Here is a 25,732-nt window from a genome sequence, read left to right on the forward strand (position 1 = left end):
CCTCGATGATGGCTACATACACGCTCGTATTTAGATAACCAGTCATTGTTTGGTGGACAGCGGGCGGTTTTTGCAGGCGAGGATGTAGAGATAAAATGTGTATAAAATCCGAGCTCTCGCGCTGTCATCATTTTCGTGACTAGCCGTATCAAACACGGAGATTGTCAGCCATTTGTGCGCGTACCGGAGCTGTAGCTTCTCCTGGAAAGCGCCTGTGAAGCCCTATCATTCTGGCCTCCGTTACACCCCTATCACGCACCACGTTCACGCCTCGCGTCCGGCGCCTCACGCGTCACGCTTCACGAATCACGAGCTCCCACGCCGGGCAGGAAATGATAGCTCGGCCCGACCGCAAATCGTCCACCACTTACCGCGGGTGGCGCGCTACACGTGTCGCCACTTAGCCCCTGCGACCTTTCCCACACGTGCAGGCGACATGATGCCATTACTGGGCCATGTATCACATTGGGACTGGGTCAGCCACAAGCCTGCCTGTTCCCAGGCCCCTGAGAACCGGCTGGCATGGTCTGCTGCTATGGCATTCACAGGCCGCTATGGCCCGAGTGGTAGTGGTAATGAAATCGTTTCAATTGTATTCGTAATGGGGAGCTAACTCCCTGACTGGCTATGAAGGGGAAGCAGATTGAAAATCGAAACGTCCAGCAACTACAAAAGAACAGCTGCAGCTGTCACGTGCCTTTCTGACTTTTCACGTAACCCCATCCGTGAGACCCCTGCGGCGCCCTTCCGCGCCCGTTCGCCCGAGCGCCGCCCCGCTTTGCCCTCTCTCCACCCCTGTGACACCTCTGTGACTACCGTCGGCGTCACGTCACGTCTCCGCGCGTCACGTCACGTATCGGCCGCTGATGACCCCATTGTTGGGAGTCTCTCTCACGCCGCTAGACGGCCACCATCACGCCATAAGAGACACTGGTCCCACGCTTATCGAGCGCTGCGTGAACGCACGCACAAACCAAAAACTATCGGTCGTAGATGGTGGGAGGCGGACGAACGCTGGTGGGTCGTGAGGAGAGAGAGAGAGAGAGAGAGAGAGAGAGAGAGAGAGAGAGAGAGAGAGAGAGAGAGAGAGAGAGAGAGAGAGAGAGAGAGAGAGAGAGAGAGAGAGAGAGAGAGAGAGAATGCGTGTGGGAGAGAGAGATACAAATAAAGGAGGGGGCAGATACAAAAAAGAAAACAGAGCGAAGAGAAAAGAAGAGATAAGAAGAGAGAGAGAGAGCCAGAGAAAGACAGATGGATAAACAGAGCACATAGAAGAGAGAGAGAGAGAGAGAGAGGAGAGAGAGAGAGAGAGAGAGAGAGAGAGAGAGAGAGAGAGAGAGAGAGAGAGAGAGAGAGAAGGAAGGAAGAGTAAAAGAGAGAGCTTATAGGAGAGAGGGAAGAGAAAGGAGAGAAGAAAAGCAGGTGCGACTGGTGAAGGACAGAGCCCAGAAGTGACGCGTTTACCGTTAACGACGGAGACAGCGGGCGTTGGAAGTGATCGTGTCACCAGACTTGACGGGTGGGGCCGATTGGTGGTCGATCGAGATGATATAACGTCAGCGCGATGTCGAAGTGTTGAATTAGAAATTGACGCGCACCCGCAGTGTAGCCCAGCAATCTACACGGAGAGGTCAGGTCACATGGGTGTAATTCGATCCCCAAAGTGTCTCGGGATCGTAAATAAACAAAGTTGCTGTTGTCATGGTAAGCGCGGTGTCATAAAAGTGGCGGTGCTAGCGTTAGAGGGGATGCAGGATCCGAGGCCCGGGCACCGGGTCCGTTGCAGCTTTACTGGGGGTCGATGAGGATGATGTTAACGATCGACACACGTAAGTGCACTTCAGCGAATGTTGCCAGTGCACGCGACATGGTGCACACTGGTGCATTTGTTCTCTCCTCCGCGGAGCGGCGATGCTTTATATTGTTCGCTGAATTTAAATGAGTATCAACGATAGGCTATGGGTTGGCAGTTGGGGTATTTTAAGTGTCAGTCCTTAGCGTCATTGATCCTCTTCCATCATTGATAGGACTTCGATCATCCTTCATGTCACATGTCGCAACCATCATCGGCTAGCCATGAACAGTCATCGCCCCTTCCGCTGCTGTCCCTCAGACGTCGCTCAGCCGTCTCTCCGTCACCCGTCGTCTGCCGGTCGTCACCCGTCAGTCGTCTATCGTCTGTCGGTCGTCATCTGGCGAGGGCGGAGCTCGTCAGTGTCCACCCTCCTCCCTGCTCTCCCCGCTCTATCTCCGTCGCTCTGCCCTCCCGAGGGCGGCTGCGGCGGCCATTTTCGGACCGCCCCCGGCTGACCAGATAGCTAGGCTCCGTTTCTAGCGATGTCTTATCGAAGTGTGTCTGCGCCACCGCTTCCCACCAAGGACCCGCTCATTAGCTGCGAGTGTTTTTACGCTGCCCGGTGGCGACATGTCCGAGCGCTCAGCTTCGGATTCTGGCCGCCAGGCGGCACCACTGCGGCCGGCCCCGATCGGGCCCGTCCAAATCATAGGCTAATATTAATTGTCAACGGGAGGACCGGTCGTGTGTCGCTCTCAAGTGTTGTGTGGAATGCCGCTTTTCAGCTTCCTCAGGTGAGCGAACGGGAAGTAGTGGCCACTTCCGATGAAGTGGTCGGTGGGGTTAGTTTTTTTCTCGGTCTTTTCCATATTTTTGAAAGATCGGAAACCAGTATTGGCTGCCAAACCGGTTTGCTCTGTTCTTGATCCGGTTTTAAAAATGTGTCTGGTTTGAGGTCTACCTGGATATTTTATTCCTACTTGCCTTTTACAGTTGGTGTCCCAATCCAAACCGTATACACTGTAAGGTGCATAAAAGTGTAACAATCCAAAGCTATTGACATGACAGATAAAATGTAACATGTTGAGAACCTACAAGGTATAAATGACAAACCAAATTTTCACGCCTGGTCTTATGGACTCCTTTAAGCCTTGATGATAAGCAATGCCTACCTATCTAAAAATTTAAGGTAAACCTGCAGTGAACTCAATAATATTTTTGTATTCCCCAAGCACTTGGTAAAAACTTTTAATACGTAGGAATATCAAAACTTATTTGCTTTGAAGTAGACTCAATATAGGTACCTATCCATGGAAAATTTGTTCGAGGTTTATGTTCCTCGCTCCCTTTTGAACAGTTGCTGTTTTATTTTTACCGCTTAAACCATAGAATCAGTTTTGAAGTAGAGAAACAACACTCGCCCGAGTAGCATGGGCTTTTGTTTTAAACCACACAAAAAAAATACATAGACTCTATCAAATGCACCACACCAGTTATCACATACCTATCGTAGGTATACGCATCCCTCATAATGCAATAAGAGACATTAACTTGACAAATTTGCTAGTTAAGATTTTTTCTCATTATATCTACCTATGCACATCGCGTATTTGGCCATACATGGCGAAAAACAATGTCATATGAGTGACTTCATATGATAAATCATTATGTTAATTTAACAGTATCTAAGCAAGTATTTGATAAAAACTGAATTGCCGGCTGTTAATAAATACACATTTATTATGCATTTGTCATGTTTAAAACATTTTTAGCGAATATCACTCAAACTTAAATACTATGACGGGATTTATGTCCCTAAGCTGGATAATATGAGGACAACACAAATGGTATTACGATACTAATTTTTATATGTTACTGTCAAACAAAACTACAGGCACAAGCTACAATTTCCATCTTACCTAATTTTCTCACATATCTCGTCTACGCTAATGTCTGTCTTCAAAACACGGGTCCGTAACAACTGCCGGCCCTGACTGTCCTCTGGGGACTGTGAGGTATCCGTGCCGTTTCTCCCGAGCTCCAGCCAGGTGCACCCGCCTCTCTCTCTCTCTCTCTCTCTCTCTCTCTCTCTCTCTCTCTCTCTCTCTCTCTCTCTCTCTCTCTCTCTCTCTCTCTCTCTCATTTCTGTGTCTCTGTTCTCACACAATCTCTCGAAGGAGAGCGCGGCGTTTTCGGCCTCGTCCTTTATACTGGCTGTAAAACCGTTTATGTCCGAGTCGGCCAAGTCGGCCGTCCTTCGTCGCCGAGACGCCAGGACCGCCGTAAGCGCGCCAGGTTGGCCACAGAACGCGACGAAGCGCGCCCGTATAGCCGTGAATTCAGTAGAGCATACGGGAACAGTTGGCTGTTGCGGTACTTACAAACTTCAATGTGAGAGGTTGCGCCACTTCTCATTTCTATTTCACGGATTTTGTGTGATGATTCGCGATTCGACAGCGAAAATAGCGACGAAGATGTTTAAAACAGCTGTTGATGGTGCTAGCTTACCTGATTACAGAACTGTGCTATGGCCGGCTGACCATAGCATCGTATATGCTTGCATAATCGTATATGCTTTGGCTATTGTGTAATGAGAGGACCTGGCTGTCGATTTCCACTGAAGATAAATGTGATATGGTAGTGCATCTTGTTTTATGCAATGCCCTAGGCCAAACATGGAAAATAGGCTGCTGTTTTCTGCATGTATATCTAGCATCATCTCCAACCGATTGAGTTTCGGCATGGACTGGGGATTCATCTTGCATGGCCTCTGCTCTGGTATACCCGATATAGGGCCTCCAACGCCCGACGCCAGATCACTGGCATCGCGTGTGCCATTCTGCAACAGTTGCTAATCAACGAATCCGGCGCGGAATCTCCGTGATGGACAGAATGCTCAGAGCGGCGCGCCCTGCAGCTTTGGCAGAGCTGCCGACTTGCGCAATGCTGTTGTGTAAAGCGGAGAGGTATTGGTCTGACCGCGTGCGTGCGAGCACCCCTCACGCGACCTGTCCGCCTCTTCAATGGTCAGTCGACACGGCCTTTCCTCTGCGAGGATTATCCGAGCCGAGTTGGCGATGCGCGTTGATTTGCCGGCACCGACTCTTGGGCGGATCAGCGCTGGTGCTCTTCACGCTGATTTCAAGAAGTCAAACTCCGCCTGACTACTCGGAAATTCATCCTGATACGGGAACACTATCTGATTTATAGTTTTTATAGGCAGTCCCTTCAATGATGGCACGATAGCAAATTATATTCTGTTAGACCTAATTGATTTATTTCACATTGCAAATCATGCAGGTCTTTTAATGTCATGATCAATGACCTACGTTACAGACCAGTGGCGAAGCCACTGCAGCGAAATCTGATGTGCAATAAATTGCAATTCAAGCTACCGATAACATTGCGCCAGAAGTGTTCTTCATGGAAGTTGCACCATCATCCCTGAATCCAATAACCAAGTTGTCATATTGACTAAACCATCCGAAAACCAACAATTCCCCACCCGTTTCCTTTGACATATTCACTCCAATGTCGCCATCATCCCCATCCAAAATGTCGTCATCTTTCCAAAGCCCGCCGCACCAATCCACTTCCCCGCACTGACCCAGCGCCGTCTCGTCCACGTCCACACCGATCCAGCTGCGTCCACAAGTGTCCACACACGTCCACAGGTGTCCACAGTGCTCCACGGCTCGTGGTCGGGCCGCGCGGCCAGGTGCGTATTTTCCGGTGGGACAGGAAGTCTCGCGCGTCAGTGACTGGGTCGAGGCGAGCTCACGAGGCCGGCAGATGCCATCCGTATATCCTGTGTACCCGCTGTTTTGAATAATGGAATGAAGAGTGTCATATTTAGAACTACTGAAAAATAGTAGTAGACTAGTACGCACTGCACAATTGAGAGTGGTGCATGACAAAAACATGGTTAAAAGTGGTTGCCAATAGAGATGCGCGTGCAAACCACTGGGATCCAATGGGTGTCTGATTCAACACAAAGACCGGTGAGACCGAGTCAGCCGAATTGACGACCTGCACAGAGGTAGCTCGTAGAATGTGGCCAGCGGTACTGGGAAATGTGACGTGGTAGGGAAGACTGGACTGCCCTGGTGGCTCAGTGGAGCTCACAGGCAGCACGACTTCTGGATGGTTGAGCAATTGGCAATGGTTTTCCGGTTAGCCTCTAAATCGGCTAGCTATGATCAAAAAACTAATTGTATGAAGTTTAAGGATTGTCATACTGACCACAAAGCAATATACATCTTTCCCGTAGTGTGCTACAAGGGAGGCGCCATTTTACGCTGGGCTGAGAGACTGCTTTCGCCTAGGAGAATAACACCAGAGACTGCAACAGTACATAGGAACGCAACTTTTCACCGGCCGAGGAATACTGCGGGGCGCGCGCTATGACCGTACTCGTTGAAACCTTAAAGGGACCCTCCCACCTTCAAAAAAGTTTATGAATTGGCATGAAAGTGATGTCGCTCGGTTCAAAAAGAGCAAAAACGAATATCTACCAAGTTTCACCGAAAAATATTCACCGGTTTTCAAGATATTATACTTTTACTTTTGTTTACTTTTTTGGGATCTCCGCTGTTTCTAGCGACTTTATTTTAGAAGTGCGGCGTTTGCGGCAGATGTTGCGCGCAAATAGCATATACCACCGCGTGCTACAAAACGTTTTAGTCAAACATTTAAAAATTGTTAGATATCTGCGCTGACGTCACACATTCAGAGGGGTATTCCTATGCATTAGCCCCTCTGATCAAAATGCTGCAATTTTGAAATTCAATATTTCCGATTTAAGGCATTTCTCGATGTTGTGAGTGCCGAAACCGGTAATTGTGAGCCAGGGACCCCATTTTGGCTATCTCAACTCAAATCTAATGTTAAGGTGGGAGGGTCCCTTTAACACGCGCAGTGGAAGGGGGGGGCGGAACCACATTTGACCTCATTTGACCTTGAAGATATTGACCTAGGGTCACGAAATTCACACACAATAGAGTTCCCCATAGCCCCCACCTACCCTCCAAATTTCGTCTTTCTAGCTCCAGTGGGAGCTGAGATCTTAGGGGGGGCGACATCCGCCCCCCCTTCCACTGGGCGTAGTACTCGCAACCCTTCCACTGCGCGTGTTAACTCTGCATTGAAATGCCGCCAAACTATTCTCAATAGACTTCTGTGTAAATGCTGATTGCTGAATAAAGAGACGTATGAAACCCGAATTTCCTCTTTCGATGAACATTGCCAAGCTCAAGCGCGTACCTGTTATACAAACGTAACTTAAAGTTGCAAGATCCATGAAAGTGATGAAACCTTCGCCGCTCCGCTATCTTCCGGGCCACAGAAAACTAATGCTGTTGCAAATGATAATGAAGCAATAAAATGATTGACTAATGAACTGATGACCTAACAAACTGACGGGCAAATTAACTGATGGGCTAACAAACGGATTATTTTATGAGTTAACGAACGGATAAGTTCATGAACTACGTCAGAAGCAATAATGTCAAAGTTGAATGCTTCCTTAAAGGTTGGCGTCGACACGAACAGCACAACGAACTTCGGCACATAGCTACATACACAGCACACTGCTGAGACACACAAAGGTCGTCCTTCAATTATTCCCGAGGGATACCTACCTGCCTACACGATCTTGTACAACAATTATCTTAATTGTTCGGAACGCCCTTCAGATCACGGCGTCCCGTGACACAGGCAGCGGTCGAGTCGTAATGCATCCTACCGATAATGGCTCTGCCATGGTACGGACAGTTACGGGCGGCACAAATCACTTTTGATTGCGTGTATCTATCAGAGACGGACTGCAAATGCCTTTCTGCTGCTGTGCTAAGCTGAGAATAAATCATAGGCCAACGGCTGTGCTGACAAAGTCGGATTGCCGCCAATAGTATTGTATGTAGTTTGAGCCCCATGGCTGTAATGTGAATTGTGCTTGCTGGCACGCATGCAAGTCCGTACAAGGTGCGTCAGAAGGAAGTTGTTAAGTAAGCTACCTTGAATACATTCGTCCGTGTCGTGTGAGCCAGGTAACTGCACCTGTATCTTTTTCTCATTATCCGAACTTCAGCAATCAAGTCATGCCTGATGCTATCTCAAGTCGTTAAGACAGGCGATGGGCGCATTATTACCAGATTGCGAGTGGTTAATTCATGGGCAGGGGTGTTTGATACCGACCATAAGGCCTCCGAATGACCAATTTGAGCTTCTTAGAACCAGTAGAACAAGATAAGTAATATTTCAAAAATACCCGTTCCCAGAACTCTGAGAGCTGCCTGTCTGCGCTGACGCAACGGGCATTTACGGTAACGGTAAATCGGCAGACGGCGGCGTATGACTGTGTTGAGGGTCCCTCTTCACTGATATGAAGATATGAAGATATGATATGAAGTCTCATACAATGTGTCAATGATGCACACAGGGAGTGAGCGCAGTATGAGCGACTGCTTCCCGTCAGCGTAAAATGGAAAATATCTCTGACTGGTGGCTGGCCTACCCTTGGACTTGAGACTCAGACAGGAATTCAATTAAAACGTTCCAATATATTCGGGCTTTTAGAAGAGAGTTTCAAATGCCCACGAGACTGGCGCTGATGATGGTTGTAAGCACTGAGCTTGATTCTCCAACAAACCTTCGATCATCTCTTTCATCTCAAAAACTGAAATCATAGTCGAAAGCTGGTCAAACTATTAGCATGGGCGACGAATGAAGCAGCGCAGCCACGCCACTGTAACCGAAGACAGGAGCAAAGGTGTCACTTTGGTAGCGTGAGAGGACAGTATTTTAGCTAATGTGACGCTTGTAGCTCAACGATAAGACAAGGCAGTTATTCACGGTCATAACAAGGGCAATAATAGCTCTACTGGTACTGAGCCGTTCGTGATGACATTCACGGAGCTCTGTGACGAGTGAGGGATGTGTGAAGTCACCCGATCATATCAAGCGATTAAAAACCCGGCCGCCCGCTACAAGAGGCGTGCTAACGAGCATATTTAAAGGGACCCTCCCACCTTCAAAAAAGTTAATGAATTTGGCACGAAAGTGATGTCGCTCGGTTCAGAAAGAGCGAAAACGAATATCTACCAAATTTCATCGAAAAATATTCACCGGTTTTCAAGATATTAGACTTTTACTTTTGTTTACTTTTTGGGATCTCCGCTTTTCCTAGCGACTTTATTTGAAAGTGCGGCATTTGTTGCGCGCAAAGCAGCATATACCACCGCGTGCTACCAAACGTTTTAGTAAAAGATTTAAAAATCGTTAGATCTCCGCTGACGTCACAAATTCTAAGGGGCATACCAATGCACTAGCCCCTTAGAATCCGAAAACTGCAAGTTTGAAATTCCATATCTCCGAATTAAAGCATTTGTCGATGTTGTGAGTGCCCAAACCGGTATTTGCAGGCCATGGCCACCAATTTGGCTATCTCAACTCAAAACTAATGTTAAGGTGGGAGTGTCCCTTTAAGATGATATCCTCGACGAACATTATATCTGAAGACGCAGAGCATGAATAGGCGTGCAGATATAGTGATTATCATTCGGACTGTAGCTCAATTTCAAATGATAAGGAGCAAATGTTCTGCAGGCTATCGGGACTGATCTTGTTTGACAATGTCGAAGATAATTGTTCCCCCAAAATAAGAAAGGTTCTGGAGAATTGAACAAGGAACAGAAAAGAAACATGGTTGCCTTGTTTTACTTTTTTGGATAACTTTGAACAATATTGAATCAAAACTTTGTGTGTATATCATATACACAACACGAGTCTTATCGTGATAAGTCCGCCACAATTAAGACGGATTCATCCCGTTATTCACTGCATGACAAGTTCTTACTCTTACCAAACCACTGTTCATGGGCGTAAGTGAGCTATGGTAGTTACATACGGGTCACATTTCATATAAATTACGCTGTGCTCACTTCGCTCACACCTCGACCCGACCGATGTCATGAGCAATGCTATAAAAATGATCGAGAGGGGGGCCAGCACCGGCCAGTACATGGCCCGTACGGCACCGAATGTGCACAGATCCCGGCGCCGGAATATAAACGACCTGCTAATGGCACGACCGTCGCTCATCGATGGTAATTATTAACAGTCACATCCCAATCGAGCGGCGCCGACTGCACACGGCTGTCCCACACATTACTCCGGTCAGTGCGGTCTCCGTGGGGACCTGTGATCACACACTGACACCGCGGACAGCGAGCGGGTGTCAACTGACAGGTAGTCAGCGCTGTGACCCGCGGCTGACCCCAGCACTGACCTCTACCACTCCTGACGGCTGACCTGTGACCTCTTCTGTTCAGCAGGTCGCGGGACGGATCACCGCCAGCTGAGCCGCCCCCGCCCCCGCCCCCGCCGCCACCCCCACCGGAGCACACACTCGGAGCTCCCGGCGACCCGGGGGCTCTGGCCGGGTCACAGCCCAGCTGGAGGGTCAGCTATGAGCACCCCCTGACGGCCGCCACATCAGCCATGCTCAACATCCAGGGAGCGCCCAGCGAGCAGCACCAGCAGACCGTTATGTATGACTACTCGTATAGGTGAGTAGAGATGTGGGAGAGGCGTTAGAGCACCTAGAGTCGGGCTGAGGTCCTCGTGTCTGTCTGTAACTCTGTCTCTGTCTCTGTCTGTCTGTCTGTCTGTCTGTCTGTCTGTCTGTCTGTCTGTCTGTCTGTCTGTCTGTCTGTCTGTCTCTCCTTGTCTCTCTGTCTCTGCTTCTCCTTGTCTCTTGTCTCTGTCTCTCCTTGTCTCTCTGTCCATCTCTGTCTCTTCTGTCTTTATCTCTGTCTCTATCTCTGTCTCTGGCTGCCTCTGTCCGTATCTCTCTCTCTCTCTCTCTCTCTCTCTCTCTCTCTCTCTCTCTCTCTCTCTCTCTCTCTCTCTCTCTCTCTCTCTCTCTCTCTCTCTCTCTCTCTCTCTCTCTATCTCTATCTCTCTCTCTCTTCTTTCTTTTTTCTGTTTATTTCTTTCATTGGTTTTCCAATCATGTCAAGATCACAACGATGAAGCTGTCTGTTTTAGCCTGTCTTGAGCGTGGTTCCAGTATTGTATTTGAATTGAAAGAGCATAACGCTATATCCTTAATTTTACTCGTATCAAAACAAGTTGGACGATGCTTCCAAGTTCCAACTGCAGTTACGTAAAGCCAATCAACTGGAAGCAGCTGTATGTAGATACAGCTCATTGCTAAAATAAACAGGATACCTAGGATAGTGGCATTATCATCCAATGAATACAATTCATAAAACTTCGATACGATGTTCATAATGTGTTTCATAATGCTAACATGTCTGTTGACCATTTATCTTGTATGCTTAAGCTATCCGATATTGATAAATGATCTGTTAGCATTGCATTGAGAAACATAGGGGAGTGTATTGCTCATATCAGCTAAATAGTGGAAAAACTTGCAAATGCTGCCACCACATACATTTCATAACTCCAATAGTTGCCAACTTCATGAGAATTATTAGTGAATGTGCATTGCAGATTCCTTTAATCCCGGAAACTACGCATCAGATTAGCATTGGGCAACTGGCAATGGCTGACTACCTAGCACTCAACAGCTAAGCGAAAAATTCACCGGCTCTGACCCAAGACCTTCTAATTCCACCACTTGTGGAAATTCTCCGTGTGTCGGCTGTCAGAGGCGGTTAATGTTGCACGCTGTGAACCACGCCGGGTCACGGAGAGGTCATCTGCGGCCAGACACTGACCTCACTAAGCACCCGTCAGACAACATTTGCAGCCGGAGACACGACCACACGGGGCGGCGCCGGCAAAAATGGCCGGTGATGGGGCTCAAAAGCGGCGAAACACCGCAGATTGCAGAGTTAATCCGCCGCGATTCTATCTGAAAAGGATGTGTGACAAGGCAGGAAATGAGAGTGGCTTCAGTAGACTCGCATTTTCGGAGAGTTGATGCGTCAGACGTGCCTGCGGAGTTGCGAAATTTGCAGAGTGAATGTTTGCGCGGGATGATAGGTCTGCTCGTCAGAGTACGTCGAATGGCGCGGCAGAACCGCTGAAACATTTTGATTGAGCCACGAATGAGGGATACTGCAACCCATACCGGCAGTTTACGCTGTTGGTAACTAACAGTAAAAAAAGAGAAACTGATAGGATGATCACGATGAAATGCTACCAACTTTACTGCATTGCAACCAATTTACAGATGTTTTGAAACAGCGTAGAAAGTACTGTAGCTATTAGTTCACAAATAACAAACCCGTACCCATCGGCTAAATTGCTTTCATACTTATATTTCCACTAAGTTTTATTGTAAGCACTTTAAATACGATGCGTTGAAGTAATTAAGATAGTTTCATTGTTTTATTCTTAGAAAACAATTGGTTACTCCTTTAAGGTATTTGTTTTGAGGCTTTGACGATATTTTCCGTAAAAGCCTCACGCTACTGCATTGTGCAATGAAAGCCTAATTGGTCTCTATGTTTTGATTGTGGTTATATAAGCATTGACCTCAATACGAGTAGGTGTGTTTTACAAAAACACTCTAATTAGTGTCGATTCCAGCAATGGAATGCTCCAGTCAATCGACTTTTAGTAAGGAGAATGCTTAGGTATACATGTATCAGCCCACTTGCATCGCACATTCTTGTCAGAAATTGTAGGAACCAAGTTTTGTTTGTTTCAATCAAGTTGATGAGTGAACTGCGCATAAACTGTAAAACTTACCTTATAAAAATCACCGTAATAATGATAGGTACTAAACTACAAAGGAAGCGAGCAAAGGCCGTTAGTAACGTAAGCAGTTTGATGTACGGTATTGACATGGAAACAACCTCTTTGTGCATCGGTACACGATCTCGAAAAAGGAAGTAACTTTTCCCCAAAAGCGGTTGCCAGTTCGCCACAATCCCACAATCAGGAATGGAACTGGGAGAGCCGCAGGACCGGTCCCGTGGCCAGATCTGTGCCAAAGAGGCACCGACACGTCTGGCAACACCGTAACCCTGCTATGTAAACTGTGCTTTATCTGCACATCCGCGTTAACTATACGTTACCCACAGAAACGGCGTATGATAATGCATTGTGCATCCCTCAATTCCGTTACTAAAACCAACACTACTGTTATTGACATTACACGAAATCACGCATGGTGCTCGCCACTGGGATAACTCAGCTAACTCAGCCCATGCAAAACTGACTGAGAATGTTGTTTTGGGGTCGTTGATTGCAACGTTTTTGCCCAGTCCGTTTGACGGATGACTCATTTGCATTGTGAGCACCAATCAGTGACCTCCGCGCGGACAATGCGGAAGCTCAGGTGACTGAATTCCGCTGGTCCCAGGGATCATTGAAAAACTCGTCGGGTCAGGGCAGTGACGTGCGTTTTTAGTCGTCACAGACCGCTGGTTTAATTGGTCCTTATCCTTAACAGTGATGAAGATAGTTACCTACAACTGAGACCATTTGGCAGCTTCTAATTAGTCATATGGGTCATCATTGGTGGAAGTTAGCTGTTGTTTTACTGACTTCTTGTTTGTATATGTAAAGGTTATTAATGAGCTAAGGTAGAATACCCGTCATGCTGTTTCATGACATCTCCGTTTGACAGGTGTTCCTTAGGTAATTATTTAACAATAAAAATGCCTGTCAAACTATGTTCTTTTGCTATTAAACATCGCGGTTGTTCAGTGTTTTGTAACCGTAACTATGTTTTGTTATTTGCATGTAGCCTAGCCTAAATCAACGAACAAGCCTAAGAAGATAAAGATACGATTGCCATATGACGTCATATTCTACTGTATCAGCTCCAACAGTTACCTGGAATAACGAAAGTGATTCAGATCGCTCACGAGCCGACCATAGCTCAGTAATCGCAGCCTTATGGTGTATGATTATATGATAATCGCTATTCAAAGCTCGCAGCTCCACAATTTATCACATACACGCGTCGGCCCATTACCTTTTCTAATAGTCACGCATTTCCCAATTCACTCACCATGACACCACACGGCTAACTGCCCTCCGAAATTCAGACCGAGCCACTCTCGATACTTTAAGTGAAAGACGGATCCAACACTAAGTGAAACACGGAGCTAGCACCCGCCATCACACATCTCCCAAATCCCGCCTGGGGGCAGCCCCGGGGCGGCCGGGCGACGCGACCCGTCCATCTCCGCCGCACAGATAAATACCGCACTCACACAAAGCCGGCACCGGACGCCGCTCGCCGGCGCCGCAGTCCATTTTTGTTCGCCTCCGATCGAAGCCATCTCCGCTAAGGCCGTTTCGCTGTTTAGTCTCACTGCGCTTCTCTCGGTCGGACGCTTCGGGCGCGCGGCGGCGGCGGAGGCTTGCGCCCAGTGCGCGGGGCACCCACAGGGCGCTCCGGAGGCCGTTTTCTCCGGACGGGAGGTGCTGAGGTCCGTGGCGGATTTATGGTCTGTCCTCTGTCCGATGGACAGTGAACGGAGCACGCCCCAGTGCCGGCGGGTCGGCGAGGACGGCAGCCGGCGCCGTGGGCGGTCCCGCCGCAGCCAGCGCGAGCTACAGGTGAACGTGACGCCGCTCCCCGGGGTGCGACTGCGTCTGAGCTTCTATGGGGGAGGGGTCAAACCAGTTGCCGCTCGAGGGGGTGGGGCAGAACTTGTCGTCGGTGTGGGAGGCTGAGTCAGTCACCGATCTGGGCCCCTGAAGCTGTCGTCACTCTGGGGGCCCGACATCAGGCAGCAGCCGCCTTTGGGCTGGACGGTGGATATGGCCACTGACCACTGACCAGGCACCACCCAGGGGCCTCGGTTTATCTGTCGTCATCAGGTCACCGTACTTAGACAGGGAAGAGGGGAGGGGTGTTGGTAATGCTACTTGACGCAGTTGTGAACCAATATTGCATCAATGGATATTGGATAATTCTGCAGTAGCTCACGCGTCCAATATAGTAGGCACTTCGAAATCACTTGAGATTTCAATCGAAGGTTATCTAAAAACTGCATATATAAGTTATTTTATCATAAAAAGCATGGTATATAGGAATTCCGTCGAGTTTTTCATCCCCCTTTGTTTACCATTCCTGTTTTGTTGTCATGTGGTTTTCCGGCGCCTGGCCTACTGACACCGCAGCTCCCACACACCCTACCTGGCCTTCTGGCCACCTGACAACCCCTCGGGCTACGACCTCATTATGGAATCACCAGAGACGCGCCGCCCCGTCCCGACTTCCCATGCCGGTCCTCCGGAGACCGAGACCCCACCCGGCCGCGCTGCTTCTGAGCTCTCAATCAAGGCGGGAACAAAAGGTGACAGCGCCGGCCCTCCATCACACATGTCACGCCACTAATCGGCCCGCAAAACGGCGCGCTTGAGGCAGAGCTGGCGCACCGCCACGCTGCTTACCTACTCGTCGCCGACGGCTGAGATGTTAGGGTGGATGGGGTGAAACTACAAAATGGGTTGTTGGTGAGGAGTAGCGGTCTGCTGGTCGTTGAGGGATGACCTGGGTGATAGGCTCAGAGGGATGCAGCTGGTTGTATCTTTGAAATTTTTTGTTAAAAGATTATATGTATACAACGCTTGCACAAGCACAAAATATGTGCACGGAAGTGTTTTTAGTGGTTAACTAAAAACAACTTATCTAAAGGAATTTTGTGTTGTGCTTGTGTTGGTTACCGCACCCGTAATTACTTTTCATCTTCGCTCAGGTTTCACTCAAAGCCACCAACCTAATCACATCAGCGGTGCTTAAATATTTATACACATTACGTAAGCAGCATTACAAATTTAAGACGTATAATCTTCATTACTTATTGCAAGCCACCACCGAAGGAGCTTTGAGGTTATCGCTTCAGAGTCTGGCTGTCACTCTGCACCAAGAAGATGCCTTGCAAACATCCAAGAATGTGGTAACCGTCTTCTGGAACAACACGTGGCAGGACATTCAAGCTAGCTTCTCTATCGTCCCCAGCGTTTCTAGTATGAAAACGGCACTACAAGCTCCAGAAGCCCCAACTGGAAGATATGATCTTAACTCCAATGTTTTTGTTTGTGAAGAATCCTGTCCTCGCCACCTCTAGAAGCCAGCGCTAAAAATATTGTTTCTCACTTCGATGGTCGGCCGATCAGTTCAACCTTCAAATGCCATGGCGGTAACTTGCAGACTTATCTTACCCCGAAAGGACCGAATCACAAATTTGACCTACTGCAACACGCTGTCACTCGTACATCTGTTCGGCACGTCTATCCAGAAGAGACGAAGGACCTCCTCCACCCACTGAAGAGATCGACTTCTGCTTTTACCGCGGCCTTCGCCTGCCATAGCGACGTCTGCAGTTCGCACAGCTGCCGATCAGTCTTGGACCACCATCCTGGATCGAGGCCTAGATCACACCGTCGACGGGTGACTGTCGAACCCCTCTCGACCCGTCGACGGACACCTTTGGGGGCGGCGGCGCGGCGTCGACGGGGCACGGGTACTTTCTCCGGCGCTGGTGGCGGCCGGCCGGCGGCGCGCGGCTAGCGCGTGCCCGCTAGTTTGGTGCTGACTGGCGGCTACGATGGACGCCTATCTCCGCGGCTGGTCGCTCGGGTAAGCCAGACGGGTCGGGACGGGTCGGGGCGGGTCGACACCCACCGGGCCCGGTCGGGGCAGGTTCGACGAGATGCCCTCAGTCGTCGTGTCGTGTTTCCGCCCCGCCCGCGGGCTGCCTGGACCCGAACCTGTTCCTCTAGGTGACATTGGTCGAGATGGACGGGATGAGGGCACTGCGTGACGCTAATGTGACAGTTGAGTTTGGACGAGCTGCATGTGACGCGTATGTCACGGACGGTGTGACGGGTGTCACGTGAAGTGACTGACAGTGATAATTTCGTGCTGTGGCGAGACCTTTCGAATGACAACAGAGAAGTGACCATACACCAGTGAAAATTGGCAAAGGGAAAGAAAAGACTGAGTGTAAACTGAGTTTTATTCGAGGGTATAGACCGAACCATGGATGATATAATACTCATCAATCTGTTATCTCATCCATGCCGACACCATAAAATGATGACACATTTAGCTGAACATCTGTGTTCACTAATTTTCGCAAGGATTTTAGACCAATCATACATCAACTTCCTCAGAACCAACGCTAATTGACCTATCTCTACATAAAATAAGTCGCATGTCATAAGCATGACTTACAGTATCAACAAGCAGGTACCTAACTGAAGGCACGATCAGTCAACGGCTTCCCGGAACGACTGAGCAGTGTAAACACATCGCCGTTTGCCGTGGACGGCGAGGCTCACGATCTCATCAATATCCCCTCAAGCTGCCATCACCTAACTAGCTTGGGCAATTTATCATACAAGAGCCGGTTGGCTGAAGTGAAACGTCGTCGGCGGTCATCCGTCGTGGCCAGCCGACTCGAGCTGACGTATTCCGCTTCTCCGCGGGCCGAAATCAGCGCCTGTCCGAAACTTTTTGGCCGGCCTCCCGCCACGCGCACCATGAGACCAGTGTGCGCGCGCGTCCGCAGATCGAAGGCCGTCGGCTGACGCCTGCTGTTTGAAGCCGCCGCCTCCCGTGACCTTTGCTCGATGGCACACAGTTGTGTTTGACGACGCAGTCGGACTGTCGGCGACCCTCCGCGGCACAAACTCCCTCCCGGAGCTACTTCGCACCTGTTGTCCGTGCCATAAAACTGTGGCCCGGCGCCGCTCGGACGCCGCTCGGACGGCGCTCGGTGGTGTTTCCTCAAATTGGGTACCTGGCTCGGCGCTGGTATGCGCGCCTCTCGGAGAGGTACGTCAGCTCGAGGCGTCGAATAGCCTCGACTTGTCTCGCGCCCCGACGGCGGAGCTGCGCCGTAGTTTCCGCGCCCGGGGCGCCTGGCAGATCTTCGTAGGGTGCCGCGCAGATCGTCATGGGGCGCCTAGCACTTCATTACGTGGTGTTCTGCACCTTGGTTTCTTAGATCAGACGTAACTACTTCTCAGCTTCCCGCACCCTCCCCATGGTGTTTCATAGCGCCCCACTGCTTCTCACAGCTCCACATAGTAGAGTGTGCTGTTCGGCAATGGCCTTTTTAGCGCTGCATACCTTCGATAGAGTTCTCCTTGAAGATCACACAACTTATCAATTTAGCGGCTCGCAGCAGCTCAACACGAATCGTCGGACGTTTCTCGACGATTTGGGCTTTTCATGATATTTAAAGACATTTTGCATTGTGTTATGCGTTTTGCAAGGTTTTACGACATCTCGCATCATCTTGCCTGGAATCTCGCGTCGCAAATCCTGGCAGTGAGCGAATGATCGGCAGCTACGGCTCGCTAATCACCACGGCACGGCCCCGAGCGGCTTGGCGACGATGGCCGTGGATTTTTCGCTAATTGAGATTAGCGGGGTGCGCCGATCATGCCGCCAGCGCGCCGAATATGGCGCGGCTGGCGCAGCGGTACTGGCGATTACACGACGCTCATGAGTGACTGTCATATGGCTGCGATCACGTCCAAGACGCCATTTTGACGGGCGCTCGCCACGAGGCACGATATTGCGAGCGAAACTGCTTACGATCCATCCGACATGCAAGATAGTCTTAGGTTATGGTTGCACTGATAAATAAACTATGCTAAACGTTGGGAACGAGGCAGTCAACAGGTTCGTTTGCTCGCTGGAGGGCTGAGCACTTGGCTCAATTTGAATTGTTTGACCACTTCCTGGATGGCGTTGCTGACAGTCACGCTCCGTCGAAGGCCAGTGGGGCTGTTCGGACGCCAGGAACACTGCCGCCTCATCCACTGCGATCACGAGTGCACCGCACCGCGGCTGATTGTTCCCTTTTCGGCCAGGCCGCTCTCTGTATAGACCCCGTCTCAGCCGCTGAGGGCAGCCCAGACGAAACCGCGCCGCTCCAGAGAGGCCCACCTGCGTCGGCCCCGCGGATGGCTGCGTGGTCTGCACCCAATCGAAGCGATCTTGTCACTGCAGCGCGCATGCGTGGCACGCCGCTGCGCCGTTAAATTTACATATTGGTCGTGTCGCCCGGCCGTGCATGCATAGTGCCCCCGGGGAGGTGCGACGCCATGCTGCTACATGGGCATGAGCACATTGACAGAGACGGTCGGCCCTTTGTCAAAGGAGAGCAGCGTGGTGACGGTTGCGGTAGTTTGATGACCCCGCGCCGGTCATTGCAATCGCGGTCATCGGGCGTTAGGATCGAGGTTAGGAAGTGCAAACGACGTCGTAGGACTGTCAGCTGCCATGGTGATTGTTATATATGGTGGATGACTGTCGTGGAGATCTGAGTTTGTGAATGAACGCTTGTACTCTAAGCTATGGTGCATGCAATTCATGCAACTAGAATTCAGGGAATAGTTGAGCATCATCAATCAGCATCATCGGTTAAAAATTCGCTTTCAACATCAACAGTAACTCTTACCATTCAAAACACTGGCGGTACAGCATACTCAAATTCAAGACATTACCAGAATTTTAATCAGTGTCGACATTTTCCAACTTTCAAAATATCTCCATGCCCGCGTCTGACCCTCCGCCTCCTTCTATTGCAGAAGCTCAGCGGCGGCGGTGAGCGCGCCAAACGCCCTCATCTCCACTCAGAGCAAGATCGGCGACGAGCTGACTGCGAGCAGCGAGCTCGGACTTCTGCTGACCGACCCAGCGGCCGTCAAACGCGAGGCCGAGGACCTGACGGCTCGCCGCTCGCCCGAACGACCCGAGGACCGACGCGTCGTTATCGTTAACGGCGCTCTGGAGCTGGGCGGGAAGGTGGAGGAGCCAGACGGCAGCCCGGGTCGGTACGGGACTCAACAACCTGTGGCTCTGCTTCACGCCGACTCTCCGTCACCGAAGGACATGTCGACGGGTCATTACGCCGCCCAGTACACGGGACTGGCTCCGGCACAGGTGTTTGCCGAGCCCATCTCACAGTACAGCGCGATGCCTCCGTCACCGACAGCCACCTACGGACAGCCGGGGCTGAGGACCAGCGGTGCCACGTACGCGGTGACTACGGACCCGTACTACCGTGACCCGTACTACCCGACAGCCGGCGGGGAGCAGTACACGACCGGCCGCGCCGCGCCCGTGTATGCCGACGGACAGGACGGTCACGCACAGTTTGTAGAGCGCTACATGAGGCCCGGCTCGGCGGTGTATAAGCTGCCCGGACAAGGGCTGACGGTGGATCTGCCGTCTCCGGACAGCGGGATCGGAGCAGAGGCTACCACACCGCGGGACCAGAGCAACACCCTGCAACAGGTCAGTCCCTGGCACTCCGGGGGATGGGTGTGTTATGGTGTTTGCTTAGGGTTGTGTGGAATGGGGCTTGATTTTGGCGAAGATCCTGGTAAGATATTTGTGTAAACGAGGGAACCCTTTGGTAGCATCTCGTTGCATCATGGCCTGAGCGCTTCAACACTGAGCACACTGGTTTCTTAGGGAAGGGTGTACTTGAGACGGACAAATATTATCACGGGTGGACCGTTCATCCGTCCATGATGCTCTCAGCGGTCCGTGCCGGGTTGCACTGCCATTGGCGTGGGCTGCAGCATCCCGCCCCGCCCTCTGCGTCAACAGAGCGGCCTCACGAGCCGCGAGCTATCGGCCGGGATCGGGGCCAGTCGGCACGCGAGTCACCGGCGTTTGTTCGTCGTGTGGGCGTGGAAAATCCTGTCGTTAGTCCGCCGTACACGACAAACATGCAGATGATATCCGTACATGTCTGTGCTCACGTTGATAACTAAGTTGCACCGACGGACATGTGGAGCCAGATGTTCGCTGATTCCAAGATGGCAGCAATCGGTGCCCGATGCGGCCACACTAACTTAATCCTTCCATTTGAATCGCAAACATTCATGTTATGCCGGAGTTAACAGCATTTAGAAACCGGGCTCATTCGTTCATGGCATGTTCTGATATCCGGCATTTGTCTTTTTGCCACCATAATGGCGGTCTGCCAGCCCCTCTGTCACGCGCCCATTACGAAGCTCTAAATAATCGCTCCCTTCAGTCCCCTTCAGTGGCAACTGAGGCTGCCGTAAATCGTCGTATTATCTGTAACCTTAATTAGACTTTGTAAGACGCCACTGGAACGTGGGCGCCGGTGCATCTTGGAGCCATTACCCGTGTCTCGGGTGGGCTCCCACGCGACCCCCCGCCGGGTCATGACTATTCGTCTGTCCTGACCCCGTGCTGACCCGGCGCGAGCTGAAAACCCGCCCGATGTGACCTCTCTCCTCCACCGCCGCCTATCCGTGACCAATTCAGCCAAATAAGCTTGCCAATGGATAGCGCTATTCAGCTGCTCTGCGGCGGATCTCTGTCGCTCCTTTGAATCCGAGTCATATATCGTCCTGTTGCCGGCGGCAGTGGACGGGGGCGCTCGGTGCATCCCAGATTAGAGCCGACTGTCGCCCGGCGGGCCGACTCCCGACTCCGAGACGCCGCTCGGAGACAGCCGCTCCGTCCTCTGAGCGCCGGCGCGGAATTAAGACTCGGAGCTTGTTTCTGGGTGGTACAGAGACGGCCATCAGTGCCGGGGATTAGATCGGTACCGCTATAGGCTCAGCTGGGAATTTACACAACGGGTCGGCTTCCACCAGATTATCGGCTCTCTGAGCAGCGCGGCGGTGCAAACTGAGCTGAGAGCGACTGAGCACTGCAGTGGGCAGTGATCACAGGCAGGTGATGTGACGCCACAAAAATCAGACTGGCGTATGATGGTGGAAGGTGGAATTTATAACATGGAGTGCGCGCCATTTTCGGGCTGCTTTAGGTCCGACGATGTCACTGATGGACGACAATCGTTACGTCCATCGTATACTTTGGGCATTCATCCGAGAGCTTCTCGTTTGAGGGTATGCCGCTGAATATTTCAGAGTGCCGAGGAGGGAGGTATTTTACGCAGGTGGGCACATCCTATCGCTTCAGCGATTTGATAGTGCGCGTCTTTGTAATCCGCGTGACGTTTATATCCTTCATCTGACTAGAAAATGTTCTCGGCGAAACACGAATGTTCCTGGACAAACAAAGATGACAGCTCAAAACAGCGCACAATGAGAATCGGACAACGAGCCAACGCAAAAACGGCCGCGCGCTGGACTTTCAATTAAAAGTCGCTGCCGGCCAAAGACAACGAGATTAACAGCGAGCGCCGAGACGAAAGCGGAGTGACATCTCCGGAGCGCCTTTTAAGATCGCGCCGGGCTCGTTAACGGCGCGCCGTCGTCAATTAGGGCGATAGTGGCACAGCGCCGGGAAAAGTGGCGTTTGTCGTAAACGCGCCGAGACCGCCGCGACGCACCGAGAAAGCGGCGCATCGAGGACATTTGGACGCGGTCCCCCTGAGGGTCAGTCCTCGGCCGAGGTCAAAACGGTACCGATGGAGGATAGCGGACATTCCGAGAAATGTTCCAGTAAACCATAGCCACATATGTGTGTCGGAACACTAGGCGAGGAGCAGTGAGATGAAGTGTCACAGGACTGCGTGACTCTGAGAAATCAGAGATGCAGTTCACGAGGTCTGAGCGCCGCCGAAACTGCACTCCTGTCATGGCGTGAGTTGATGACCTCTCCTGATTATATGCCATGATGGCGACTCTTGAGGTTCGCCAACGATGCAGAATTGCCGACGGAGCTGGCGCGAGAAACGAGCCCCGCCCGAGCACGACAAAAACTCCTCGCTCATTGTCCCCCACAGCGGGAGGTAATTGAGACGTCTCAAGTGGACACTTGTTCACCTACCCTTTCGGGCGGGGTCGGAAACAAATCCATATCTTACCCACCTTACCTCACCACCCTATTACCATCCATAAGCGCGACCCAGTTATCCCATCCACCACTTAGAGTGCATTTGACCGGCGACTAGGTTAATTAGGCGAGTGATTAGCGCGCGCTACACGTTTTTTACGTGTGCCGACGGCCGGCTCTGGGCGGTGACGACCCCCAGCGGCGACGGGCGGTGGACGGTGGACGGTACGGACGGCGGACGACGGGCGGTGGACGGTCAGTCGGACGGTCACTTTCGTCCCCAGAGATGGGACCATCCCCGGTCTCAGGGTCACCGGAGCCGACCGTGATGCATCACCGGTCAGATGTGGGCTCCTGCGCTGGAAGCCAACCGGCGCCGAGGGCCACCCGGCGTGACATGAACGCGAGGCTCGGGCATAAGGTGTTCAGGGGTGGCTCTGAAAAGGCTGAGATGCTGGGTGAGCTATCTGAAAGGGGCGAGTGAGTACACAAGGTGTCTCACTGATAAGGTTCGATTGCTTTTAACGACGATCTTATGCTGGAATGGAAGACGCTTTCGGTCTGACCTGACGGAAGGTGATTAGTCATGTGGATTGGTACCTCATGGGGCGTCCCAAAGCAATTCAGTGGCCTGTACTGCTTTACTGACCTATCCTTGCACCCTCCTCCTTCCTATGTATCCTCAAAGTGACGATGTCAGTTGTGACTTACCGGAAGATCGCCAGACCCATGTCAGCGTGAACGTCTATTTTTCTGTCCGGCTGTCTGTATGCCTGTCTGTCTCTCTGTCTGCATACCTGCCTGCCTACCTGCCTGTCTGCCCTCTGCATGCCTGCCTGCCTACCCCGCCACTCATCCTGTATCCCCCCTCGAACTCGGGTCTATCTCAGGCGGCACATCGGCACCCACGGCAGCGCTGTTGGCGGCCGGGCGGCACTTTTTGCCCCGTGTCAAGGCCTCAGCACGCGTCCCCAGCGGTTGTTCGTTGTCACGCGCCACGGGGGCACGTGCATGCGTGTCTGGAGAGCAGCAGCTGCGAGAGTCACAGGTATAATGAACTGCTGCGATGAGCTGATTAACTGAGAGGGTGAGATTATGAGAGTATTATGAGAGTGGCATCGAAGTAAGTGGAAGACACGCGTGAATTGATTTAGAGGTACTTATCCTAATATTCGAAAAGTTTCAATTAAGTGCAGGGTCCGAACAAACGATGTCCCATCCCAGGCTGTAACTTATCGGTAAACTATGCACTCTCAGGTTGTTTGCTACACAATAAACACATGTTTCAGCGCTTCAACGAATGAGTCGGGAAACAGAATCAATTAATATACGACAATGATACGACACAAACTCGCTCGTGAAATTTCCGATTAGCCATGGGGAGCGAAATCCGCCTGGTCAAGCTCGGGTTGCTGGTTGGTGGCGGCTAATTCTCACGGCCAGCTGCTGCCCACGTGATACCCGGTTCGCCCCTCAGAGGCGACCTTGGCGTAATGGCCGCGCCAGGTCACAGGTCACGCCGTTTCGTCACGTAACGGGACTGTGACGAATGCTCGCCTCCATTCAGCCGAGCTGTGTCCGTGAAGGTGACGGAGATGAGAGGGGAAGGGTCTCTCAGAGAGCGGAGAAAGTTCACCCGTCCGGCGTAGTTCGGGAGCGGGGGACGCGGTGACTAATTGTCGGGGTTGACGGCACTAAAGGATATCGCCAAGATGAAAAGTGACCACCGTGGTGGGTGTAACGTGACCTGGCGGGAGTCCATCTCCGAGTCCAGGTTTCGAAAGCAATTCGATGTCGGTCCTCATGGGATGCTCCGGCGGCAGGCTAACTTCCCGATTTTTTGTGGCACTTGGGTTATGGGAGGGTTTTATTTGGCCATTTTGTTTCGAACGAGCTCTTTGTCGATTTCACCGCGACCGTTATCCGAGTTATTTCTCCATGATGGAGAAAATGCGACAGGTCTATAAATTTCCAGAATCCTGCACTGTAAAAATGTCGTCGGTCTGTAGTTTGTCTCCGATTATGGAACATGAATTTCAATGTAAAATTTGCTTTCCATGTTAGTAACTCGAAAGAATCTAATTAGCTTTCCTTCATTCGAGTCATTGAAGTGTATGTAACTCGCATGGCAGGCAATTAACATGATTAGAGCACCACTTGACGTGAAAGTGTCACTGAACACTCGCCTATTAACCAAGGTTACGTGCGATTACGTCTTTTACTCCCTTGTTTGAAATCTTAACGCGGTGGTGAAAGTGAAATTACCGTGAAGCGACCAGCAATAAAATTACGCTTCAGTTGGCTTGTACAGATTACCTGAATAAATAAAGCTGCCGAAGTGTAGCGTTAGGCAATGTTCAATCACCCCCTAGCTCTAACACCTGTGCCACACGATTTGGGAAATCTGAGCGAATGACCAGAGGCGGAGTTGTTTCCAGCAGGGACCGACCTTGAAGTATCTATTTGGTCAAACGGCCGCGATATTTTAACGTCACGGATGTCTTTGGGATGGACATCGGACCCATACCAATGACGGCATATATTGGCCATGCTGCCGGCACGACCCATTACACATTCCATTCAGGCGGAGATATGTTTTCCAAGCGAGTCGCTTCAGACTGACAACGCGAGATGAAGGTCACATGCATTTTTAGCCGTCTGCTCAGGCCTGGGGACGGCTTGGGGGCTGGGCCACACCGTCCATTTGGATGCCACGAGTGAATGTATGTCGGGCTACATCCATCACTTGCGCTCTGCGTTCTCCACTGCCAAGGTGTACTTAACGTGACACATGAAGTCATATTGGGTCTCCTCCCTCCCATCTGTCTGTCTTTCTCTCTCTCTCTCTCTCTCTCTCTCTCTCTCTCTCTCTCTCTCTCTCTCTCTCTCTCTCTCTCTCTCTCTCTCTCTCCTCTCTCTCTCTCTCTCTCTCTCTCTCTCTCTCTCTTTCTCTCTTTCTCTCTCCCTCTCACTATCTTCCTTCCTCATCATCCCCCTCTCTCTATCTCTCTCTCTCCTCTCTCTCTCTCTCTCTCTCTCTCTCTCTCTCTCTCTCTCTCTCTCTCTCTCTCTCTCTCTCTCTCTCTCTCCTCTAATCAGCCCTGCGGCATGCCAAAGAGCAGAGTCGACACCACGGTACCTTGGCCAGCCTCCTCGCCACTTAACAGATAGGCAGTGATTGGCAGCAACCCAAATCA

At 51.0% G+C, this 25,732-nt stretch overlaps 1 protein-coding gene across 16 annotated transcripts in view; it reads left to right on the top strand.

Annotated features, from left to right (window-relative positions):
- Positions 1-25,732, top strand: part of LOC122390348 (protein grainyhead-like) — a 74,716-nt gene that overhangs the window by 26,880 nt on the left and 22,104 nt on the right. For 8 of the 16 annotated variants that reach the window (XM_043383207.1, XM_043383206.1, XM_043383217.1 and 5 more), the window contains exons 2-3: positions 10,126-10,362; positions 19,337-20,045. In XM_043383207.1, coding sequence (XP_043239142.1) covers positions 10,126-10,362; positions 19,337-20,045 — 946 coding nt within the window. Of the gene's footprint in view, positions 1-2,529; positions 2,590-10,125; positions 10,363-15,578; positions 16,371-19,336; positions 20,046-25,732 lie in introns of those variants that run through there. The other 8 variants (XM_043383209.1, XM_043383210.1, XM_043383218.1 and 5 more) reach the window with 3 other exon arrangements.

The sequence above is a fragment of the Amphibalanus amphitrite genome, unplaced genomic scaffold (assembly GCF_019059575.1).
Source record: "Amphibalanus amphitrite isolate SeventyFive unplaced genomic scaffold, NRLGWU_Aamphi_draft 000392F_arrow, whole genome shotgun sequence".
Taxonomy (NCBI): Eukaryota; Metazoa; Arthropoda; class Thecostraca; order Balanomorpha; family Balanidae; genus Amphibalanus; species Amphibalanus amphitrite.